Consider the following 10,540-nt stretch of genomic DNA (forward strand, 5'->3'; position numbering starts at 1 on the left):
CCTGGAAGTACCTGCGGCGGCCGTTCGAAGGGACAACGTAAACTTCTCCCCAGGCCAAATTTTTAATCAAGGCAATGAGGAAGAACAGGATCTGTGTGGCGTATGTTAAGACAATAGCTGCCTGCGTCGGGTGCTCGTTAACGCTAGTGCGTGACTCTGGAAAAGTAATTCCCAGTCAGGGTGGAACGTGTATTATTTTGTAGGGCTTTTGATCGTTTGTCTTGGTTTTGATTAATGCCGGATCTTTAGTACAGTTCTTTTTTGCAGATGCTAACTGGATGAGTTTCATATGCAAGTATGCATAAACAGGAGATTAATCATGAACAATTAACAGTAACCAAAATCAGACAGTGACATTGTTCTGGCAGATGTGCTGTATATTGTTAGAGTAACCCTGTATCGCTTTTATCTACCAAACTGAAATTTGTGGGGTTAAAAATCTGTAATATTTCCTCAGTTCTGCATGGAGGAGAACTGTGGAGAAACTTGTACCACTCTTGGCCACAGCAAAGTCTCTTCATATAACACCTTGTACTGGAAATAGACATTTGCATCAATCCTATTTTTTTTTCCGAAGATTGTATGAAAAAACAGATCTGGGGAGTGTTGCTAAGTTCATTTGATGTCATCTTACTTTCGGAGGACGTTTTCAAATGAGAACTAAAGGAAAGTAAAGCTTAATTTAGATACCAACCTTTAGATGTGAGATGGAAACAACCTAGGTTTTTCATCCTTGGCAGATCCCTGCAGTTTGTCCTCAATATTTACAGAGCATCTTAATCTTGTTCATATATTCATTATGCGCTGTAGTTGTCTTTGTCACCTTCCATTCCTTTTGGATAAGTGTAGGCAAGTTACTTGTTACCACGTACAGCTCTGAGTGCTTAGAGCAAGGGATAGCATGTGTGATCACAGGTTACTGAAAATCTGGCCATGCTTGAGGTTCAGGTGAGTAGCTGAGGGTGTTGCCTTGCTCCTTTTGGCTGCTGCACCCTCATAAAAATCAAGCTGCTACTCTGGCTCAGAGTAAATAGAAGGGAGCTCAATGAGCAAACAAATTAAACTGCAGTCTTTATGTGACCTCATTGTACTGTGGGATCGGTTCAGTGCTTCAGTCATCTGCAACCTGACATAATGTTGGGATGCTGTATTTCCTGAAAGACTTGATCTTTCTGTTTCGCTACAGAATAAAATGGTTTTCAGTTGGTAATGTACTGTAATTGAATTATGAAGTACAGCAAAAACCTGTTAAATCCTGTTTTAATCTATAATAATTTCAGTCAGGATTCAGAGCAGGGAATGTTGTAACCTCCATAGTTTTGTTCATGATGGTAGTGAAATGACTGCTTGTAATCTGTGATTTAGCAATTGGATTAAAAACAAAATCACGACAGCCATTGTCTTTCCTTCTTCATTGAGACAATCCTGTTCTCTGAATTAAGTTGTACAAGGGCATGTTGCTTTCCTCTGACTAATGGAGGAACAGGTGGGGGAGTAAATCTTTAATAAAGTTCTGTTGTAAAGTTGGATTGAATCTTGTTAATAAAATTAAAATTGTATTTAACAATAAAATATTTTAAAGTTATGATTTGCCTATGTTAAGGCATAAAAATGCTATAATCTATTTCAATCTCTTATAGAATCCAGGATGCACACTTAGCTTCTTCCAGAATTTCAACAGCTCATTCTTTGAAGTGGGAAATGTCCAAAGCAGGTGGGACAGAGCTTGCAGAAGTGGTCTGTCAGTAGTAGTATCATTTGTAGGTGCAGGCAGTGTTTTCTATTTTTGGTTTATCCAACTAGTTCAGTTTAAGGATTGTCTGATCTGAAGTTGATTGTGAAGGTTCAAAATGAAAGAAAGTTTAAAAACAAACCTCCCTGAGATGCCAAGTGAAATTGTTAAAGGAGGAGGGAATCCTGAGACTGAGGTCTCTAGCTGTGTATGTGAATGCATGAAATTTGGAAAGCCTGGCCAGGGAAGGAGCAGAGAACTTTTTGATTTCATGATTGTAAGAAAAATTGTCCTTGCCAAGGGCAGTTCGTGTTGGAAAGACCAATGAAAAAGTCTTATTCAGCTTCTAACAATTACTTTTAAGCATTGTATGATGTAGGTGTTCTAAAACCTAGAAGGACACAGTGTCTGAAACAATCCTGTTGATAAAACTTGCTTTAAAAATTGATTAGCTTTAATGTAGAATGTCTTTGGTAAATTTACTTCCTAGTCTCTGCCGCACGCTAAAGAATTTCTAATATCTTTAATTTTGAAGTGATGCTTTTGCACAATTTAGATTGATTCCAATTTCCATCTCCATGCAAGGAGAGAGGTCACAATTCAAGATAATCTATTAAGCTTCATTGTTTCAATGTAATTAAAATGTACAATATGGGCATTTGAATAAATGTATGAAATAACATTTATAGGGCCTGTGTATATGGTGAGATATTCTATTTTCATTTAGCAAAATGTGATACCTCAGCAAGAATTAATCTTTTGGAAAATTAAATCACATTCAGGAAATTGAAACTACAAATGCACTGTAAGATCAAGATTATTTTTTTTATTTTTAAGTCAATGTTTCTTGTTTCATCATTTAAATGATAAAATATTGAACTTCTAGTTTACTTTGAAGCAATCGAATATGCATATCTTTTAGAAAATCATAGACTTTCTATTTCTGGGTTTTAATTTTTAATGGGAAGTCTCCATAGCAACACTTGCCCAGCTGATTGCCTTTGTTCTTTAAAAGAAAAAAATCCATATGGAATTTATCTATTTCCAGGTTCCTGCTTTCTTTGTTAGGGTTTTCTTTGCTAAACAGAAGAATTCTGCAGTATCAAATTTCTGGGTTCTTCTGTTGCTCTGTGAACAAACTTCCCTCGTAACATTTCTCTAGGAAATAGTAAGTTCACAGATTCACAGAGTGGAAGGGATTGGAAGGGACCCCTAGAGATCACCTAGTCCAACCCCCCTGCCAGAGCAGGATCACCTGGAGTAGATCACACAGGGACAAGCCCAGGCGCCTTTGGAAAGTCTCCAGAGCAGGAGACCCCACCCCCTCTCTGGGCAGCCTGTTCCTGTGCTCTGTCACCCTCACAGGGAAGAAGGGTCTCCTCATGTTCAGGCTGAACCGTCTGTTTTCCAGTTTATGGCCACTGCCCCTAGTCCTGCCACTGGACACCACTGAGAAGAGCCTGGCCCCATCTTCCTGACACCCACCCTACACCCACCCTTTAGATACTGATAAGCATTGATAAGACCTCCCCTCAGCCTCCTCTTCTCCAAGCTAAACAGACCCAGCTCTGTCAGCCTTTCCTCATATGGAAGATGCTCCAGGCCCATCTTAGTGTCCCTGTGCTGGACCCTCTCCAGTAGTTCCTTGTCCTTCTTGAGCTGAGGAGCCCAGAACTGGACACAGCACTCCAGGTGAGGCCTCACCAGCGCAGAGTAGAGGGAGAGGATAACTTCCCTTGAGCTGCTGGCCACGCTCTTAACGCATCCCAGGATGCCATTGGCCTTCTTGGCTGTGAGGGCACACTCTTGGCTCATGGCCATCCTGTTGTCCACTAGGACTCCAAGGTCCTTCTCCCCAGAGCTAGAGCTCTCAAGTTCCTTGAGTTGGGTGGGCTGGGTTGTTTTCCACTCCTGTTGCCATACCTGAAATCTCTGCAGCAATCTGAAATTTTTTTTATAATCTAGTGGTGACCCACTGCTAAATGAGAAAGGTGCTAAGCTTGCTCTGTGTCTCTAGTTACTTATGGGAAGATTACAAGTTCCCAGCTTGTTACTAGCTTTGGAGAACGAGTAGAACATGAGCTTGCAAGATGCATATGGGAAGATTGCAAGTTCCCTTTAAGCTGTGTTACTAGCTTTGGAGAATGAGTAGAACATGAGCTTGCAAGATGCAAAATCTTTCATAGAAATACCAGCTCTTACAATAGTTCCCCATCCTTTATTGCTACACATGTCTTCACACTCACCTATATAGAATTACATCATATGTAGAAACATTAAAAATAGATAACTGGCCAACCAGCTCCCTCATTGGTTTCTTTTGTAGCAAAGGAAGACTGCAGCATGTAAGCTCTACTTCACAGGTGAGCCTTCTGAATAGAGGAAACATAGTTGATTGGTATCTGAAGTTACAGTGCCTGGGGTGAAGAGGAAGAGGTGTCTTAAAAGCTCTGTAGTTTGTGAGAGAAGCCTTAAAATATACACAGTTTACTCTTGATTCCAGTAATGTTTTTCCCCTGTGACTTTCTCTGTTTTCCCAGGATCCTAAATTTTACTGTCATAATTGTCTGAGCAAAACGGATTGTTTAAGCTGGCAGTGTTGGTGTTCCTGTGCATCAACATCTGAGAGAACTGAGTAAAATTGGGTTCTCACATCATTATTTAAAAGCTGTTTTTTATGGAGAAAATTCAGTGTGGTATTTAAAAATTATTTCTGAAAGAATTGATTCTTTCACATTTATTGTGAAGAGTGTACTGCAGTCTGAGAAGTGGTTAAGAACACTTAGGTGTGACATGGTAGAGCGAAGGGAAATAAACACATGTATTTATGTAAACCATGTACATATTGAAAACAAAACAACAAAAAATCCAACACCTGTACAGGGCACTTCTAGAGAGCAGATAAGAGAAAGCTGAATATTGGTGGTACCTCATAGGTTTATTTTATGGAGGTTTCCCATATCCTGCAGCTTTGAGGAATGCACATACCTGACTTTTTGGTTAAGATATTGATCAGTTATTGCTGATGCAGTGAATGTACTGCTTTACACTGGTTTTTGCCTTTTTTACGTTTAAGGCAATGAAAACTTGGGCTAAAAGAAATGCTGTGTTTGTGGCACAGCTGATGTCTTGCAGAGGATTTAAGTCCAGTGGTCTGCGATTGAGGGCAGTTGCCTGTAGAAGAGATGCCTGGTTTGGAGTGTTCAGGGCTCCGGCTGGGTTTGGCCAGGTGCACTCTCTAGTGTTTGGGGAGCAAGATGAAAGCTGGCTGTGATTTGCACTCCAGGTTCAGGTTAGGAAAATCTAACTGAGTCGATGTTGAAAAATTGGATAGAATTCTTGGGGTGTTTGTTGCATTTCTTTTTAAACTATTTTTTGTTTTTTATTTAAATCACTTTCCATGGTTTGTGTCATGGTGCATTAGCGGCTGGCAGCTCCCTGGGACTGGGACGTAGGAGGTGCCACTGGGGACAGCAGTGATGGGCCTTGCAGCTGGGGTGTGACCTGCTGCCCCAGCCAGGGAGTGGGCCAGGGTGGGGACAGCAGGGCAACCCCAGCTCTGGGCATCGGGCACCACCCTAGGGCCAGGCCAAGGCTGGGCTGCTCTGGGCTGTTGGTCTGCTGGTAGGCCCAGCCTGGTGTGGCCTGTGGCCTGGCTGGGCAGGGCTGTGGGGAGCTGAGGCAGCAGGGTCTGATGGCCCTGAGGGCCTGAAATGAGATCCTGGGCCCTTGACAGGTGGTCAGGGACAATTGGGCCTGGTGATGCCCTCAGGGCCCTCACAGTATAAAAGCAGACATATGCTATGTCCTGTCATAATCATAACTAGTAATACACAATGTGCAAGTAGTCTTTCACTATCACCCAGTGCTACAGTAATCTTTGATACACAGATGTGCATGTAAAACGTATGCAGTTACAAAAATGCTTAGAAGGGCCTACTAAAGTAGGGAAATGGAAGAGAAATCAACAGTACTACAATACTTTAAAAACATATAAAGCTTTTTTATTTTACAGATAGAATGTGGTGACTTTCCTCTATAGCTGAATGTAGTTCTCTTGAAGCTGAGACTTTAGTTTTCTTAATTGTTCTTAGGGAACAATATCTAGTTTTTGAGAAACTGAAATCTTGATTTGGACTTGTAGTATTTGGAGGAAAAGAGGGAATCTGCATTTAAACAGAAATAAATATCTGCACCCACCTCTTAATATTGTGATACTACATGTTAACAGTTAGACTAGGAATCAGCATAAACTGTTGGCAAATAATAGTTGGTGCTTTTCATGTATCTAATGAAGGATATATCTTACAGTACCTCTTTTTATGCAACTGTTCTATAATCAGAAAATGCATAAATCACAAGAAGCCACCAGATGATTTTCATATAATTAAAAAAATTTATTAAGAGTTTATAACAGACTCAGATACCACAAAATTTCAGTATAAAATGTCAAGAACTTTCTATTTCAACCATTAAGATCCCACTTTTGATGAAATGGCAGCAGCAGGTTGGTCTCTATCTCCTTGGCTTCCCACAAGAAAGGTTAACATACTAGTCTGAAGATGAGAGAAAGGGTGAAGACTCCAGGAATGCAGCTCTGGTATTTTCAGATTTTACACTTAATTCAACTTGCAAGCTCAGTCCCTTTCCTGCTGTAAATTTAAGGACTGCAGCAGAGCCACGGATGGGTCTACACTGGGCTCTCTCTCTTTGTATATAAACACAACACATCTTGCTGGGGAAGTTTTAGACAACCTGTTTGCAAACTGTATTTTTAGGGTGACTGATGAAGATTTAGCAGAACTGAGAGGTCTGGGGCTGTAGTCTTACCGCAGTTTTTATCTATCCAAACTGGTAGGACTGAGTTTTGATCCTCCTCCAACACATCTGACAGTATGTCTGCAATTCTTTGTTGAGCTACTTCAGCTCATTAAGCGATCACAAAGTCACCCACTGTCCTGGATTTGGCTAAGCTTCTGCTGTTTTCATGAACTGAAGCAGGTCACTTGGGGTATCAAAATCCAGGGGAGGTGTAAGTGAAGAGAGGAGATTATCATCCTAATACCAGCTGCACATACACAGATTTAGGCTTGAGCTGGAGTGGAACTGTACCTGCAGTGAAGTGGAAGCCAAACTACCTTTCCTATTGGATACTTCATTAGAACACAGAACTTTGGTCAACTTTATTTTTCTGAGCTAACGTGATGAACATCTGTGGATTCTAACTCCATGGCTTTTACAATTCTCTTAAATTGTGGAAGTTTTTTGAACCTGGAACATGCAGTGTGCACAGACCCTGTTGAGGCTCAAAACCACAGGAAATGTTTGCATGTGTCCAGGTGAGGTGGGTATACAGCAGAACATCCTGCATGGAACAAATGGTGCTTTGCCCTTCTGGTTGGCGCCACGGAGAAGAGTGTTAGTATTACCGTTAGCCAAGGGAGCGCTTCTGTACCTTGGGCAGTAGTAATTAAAAGGCTGCATAAACCAGCTGAAGGGACATAAGTTTAGTCCCAAATCCTTTTAAATATGCTGTTCATAACAGCGGTTCACACGTGCTGTACATGTGTTTATACAGGTCCAGAAATAAAATCTGGATCTTACCCAGTGTATTAGAAAGAATCCTACATCTAGTACTCGTCATCGTCTTCCAGGTCTTCCCCTGCAGTTGCAGCTTCCAGTGCAGCCAAAGCCGCTGCTACTTCCGCATCTTCCTCAATTTCTCCATTGATGTCTTCACAGTTGGGCTGTGCGGGTGCCTGTGCTGGTTTCGTAACAGTGATACCACTGGGAATGTCCTCCCTCAAGTTTGCAGAGTCAGTCTTAAAAAGTTCAATACTGCTCTCCTTCATAGGCAAAGGTGGGGTTATGCAAAGGTCCTGGTCCTCTGTTGCTGAAGGCCCGGTGTTTTGGTCTGATTGTGGCCTGTTGACTGAAAAACTATCTTTTTCAACATAGTTCCTGGTTTGATTGCCATTTTGGGGATAATCAATATCTGGCAGTTGTATGACATTGTTTTGTGTCTCCAGTATTGCACTTCCTTTGAGAAAGATGCTGTCATCTGCAGTCCCATCTTGAATACTGTTTGGCTCGTTGCAGGCTGCCTTCCTCTGCCTGCCTGCCTCTAGGTCAAGTTCTTGGCCAGACCTATGTAATTTGGTGTAACAGTCTCTCTTGCTGGCTGAAGGAGGCTCTGCTGACTGGCTGGAGGGTCCCTGTTCACTGGCTTCTGTCACTGGGTTTGTATGGGGATTGAGCATGGGGTGCACTCCACTGCAGGAGTTGCCACCATTGACTGCAAAATCAAGCTTTGCAACACACTTCACAAGGCCATCCTCTTGCAAATCATTGCCTCCGTGGTTCCAGAGGGTTTCTTTCGTGCTATTTCCCTGGGTTTCATTTTCTGTTCTGTTTGGCTTATCCTTCTGGAGTTCATTTTTGTGTCCTTGAATTTCACTGTTGTCTTTGAATTTGGATTTACTGCTGTCTTGCTCATTGTGTTTGTAGCTGTTTGCTTCACAAACACACCTGGGTGACTGTACTTCTTCTGGATCAAAAATATAGCTGAAATAAGAAAAAATTGTAGAGGAAATGTTAATTATGCTGCTAACCAATATAATTAGAAAAGTATTAAGCTTAATTTTTAAGCTGGAGATTTTGAGGAACTGGTGTCACTAAGCTTTCTTGGGGTCCTGAGACTGAGCTAAACTGAATGAAAACACTGAACTGTGCTGTGGGCTGCTGTCTGTAATCAACCCCTGTAGTGAGGTTCACCAGGAGCATAAGGAGGATGTCAGAGAAGCTTGGGCTGGTTGTTGCATGTTTCCAGCTTTATTTTTAATTTTCTCTGGGGCAGGGGGGTAGACTGGCCAATGAGTAGTTGTAACATGGATTGTTAATTAATATGTCCTCATGTAGTTGCTAAAATATCTTCCTTTCCCCCCCCCCCCCACCCCCCCCCCGGTTATCTTCAAGTATTTTTGTCCTTCATTTTTGTTCCCTCCTTTTCCATTTCTCACTTTTTGTTTCTCATTTCTATCTTTTCTGTGATTTATTTCTTCCAGACCCTCACTCTTTTCTCTATCTCCCAACTTTCTCACACCTCCTTACCTGTTCTAGAGATGTGGCCAAGGGAAGGAGTAAATATCAAGTAGGGCTGAAGTGTTTTCTTTCTAAAACTAGCTGGCCTTACTCTCCAGGGAGATTTTTAATGTGGGAATAGTTCCCACAATAAAGTTACGATGGGGGGAAGGATCTGTAGTTCATCTGCACTGCTTAGGAGAGAGGGAGGATCTGACAAAAGTCTGTGCTCCTTATTCTACTGAATTGAGGGAAGGTCATGCTACCTAAATGAGAAAAAGCTTTGTGAAAGGTAAGTTTTCAAAACCCTACAATTTTTCTGTGGGAAAGGAATTATAGAAATGGACCTCAAATACAGTAAATCAGAAGGACATTCACAGGAAATCCGTATACCTATGCTCTGGCATGACCTTAAAGATACCGTAAACTCTGGGAAAACTCCAAACTCGTACATAGGCTTAATTTAAGCACTGGGTGTAGGGGAGTACAGAAATGTGTTTCAATGCATTTCTTCTATTCAGTCAAAGCAAATCTTGTTCTGTTGTACCTTTGTATCATTTTGCAGCACCTGCACCCCATCTGGAATCTCTTTAATCTGAAAAAGAGAAAGAAGGCAAGGGAGAGGGGAAGTGAGTGAAGCATTTTGAAATTAATATATGGGCAATTGCATTGAAAATGATGTTCATGTTTAGAAGGGGTTTATCAGCTAAAAAGAAAGATGTCAACGCACAAAGTTGTTTCAGTACAGTTCAAGGTCTCCTCAGGTTGCTACCTTGCACTGACAGTGGCCTTTAGTTGGGGAAAAACCTCAGGAAGAATTTCATGGTTCGCTACTGATAGTAGTGTTCTCCTAGACTCTTTTTCCTAAGCAGTTTTTATGATTTGTGGACTCCTAAGTCAGAGAGTAGTGTTTCTGGGTTTCTTTTTTATTTGTCAGCTATTGGACTTCTTTTCCATTAATTTTCCAGTTGTCCTCCGAACTCCAGTAAACTGTTAGCATCTACAGCATCCTTTGCTCAGGAGTTTCACAGCCCAGCCTTGCCTGTGTGAAGAAGCACCTGCTTTTGTTTGACTTCAACCTGGTTTACTAGTAGTTATTTGATGCCTTCCAGTTCTTGAATTAGAACAGGTGGTGAGCACCACGTCCTGTTGTCACTATGGTACAGGTCCTGTACTGTCCCTTCAGTTCTGATACGTAGTCTGAAGAACCCTCATCTCTTTAAATGTTACCCATACTGGCATTGTTTCATACCTGTAGATTGTCCTTGTGGTGGTTTTCTGGGCCTTTTGCATTTCAACATCCTTCGTAGATGAGGTGTGGAACCACAAATGCAGACTTCTCAGCGTGTGGGGGACCACAGATTTATTCTATCCCAGTAACTCTTGTCCCACACTGTGACATGCTTTCTGTGTATGTGTCATTGCCTGACCCAGTGAGATGCCAAGAGCTATCTATTACATGATAATGTGCCCAAGTCTTTTATTATGGGAAGAGATACTTTGCTAATTTGGACCCTTGAGAACTTCTATGTTTTGAATGTAAAGTCAAGACACAGATCTGAACATCCCAAAATCCTAGAAAAACACATTATTCCATATGGGTTGGGGTGATCTTATTTCAAGTTAATCAAGTCAAGACAGGTTGTTCAATATGTTTTGTCCATTGTTATTCAGGCTCTTTCTTTTTCGCTTGGTGTTCCACAATCTCACATGCATTTACCATTGCTT

General features: G+C 41.5%; 1 protein-coding gene across 1 annotated transcript; it reads right to left on the bottom strand.

The window, feature by feature from the left end:
* Nucleotides 1-7,362: 7,362 nt before the first annotated feature.
* On the bottom strand, nt 7,363-9,391 carry LOC104509095 (chromosome unknown open reading frame, human C4orf19). Its single transcript, XM_010150919.1, has 2 exons — nt 9,360-9,391; nt 7,363-8,296 (listed from the first exon to the last, which is right to left on the bottom strand). Exons 1-2 carry the CDS (start codon nt 9,389-9,391, stop codon nt 7,363-7,365), a joined length of 966 nt encoding a protein of 321 aa, XP_010149221.1.
* Between the last annotated feature and the right edge of the window lie 1,149 nt (nt 9,392-10,540).

This window comes from Eurypyga helias, unplaced genomic scaffold (assembly GCF_000690775.1).
Source record: "Eurypyga helias isolate BGI_N326 unplaced genomic scaffold, ASM69077v1 scaffold3914, whole genome shotgun sequence".
Taxonomy (NCBI): domain Eukaryota; kingdom Metazoa; phylum Chordata; class Aves; order Eurypygiformes; family Eurypygidae; genus Eurypyga; species Eurypyga helias.

Bases quoted from the DNA above. Each gene is read 5' to 3' on its own strand.
- LOC104509095 (XM_010150919.1), bottom strand. From the start codon at position 9,391: ATGGGGTGCAGGTGCTGCAAAATGATACAAAG. The intron at 8,297-9,359 runs GTACAACAGAAC...TTCTTATTTCAG, and splicing joins TGCTGCAAAATGATACAAAG to CTATATTTTTGATCCAGAAG.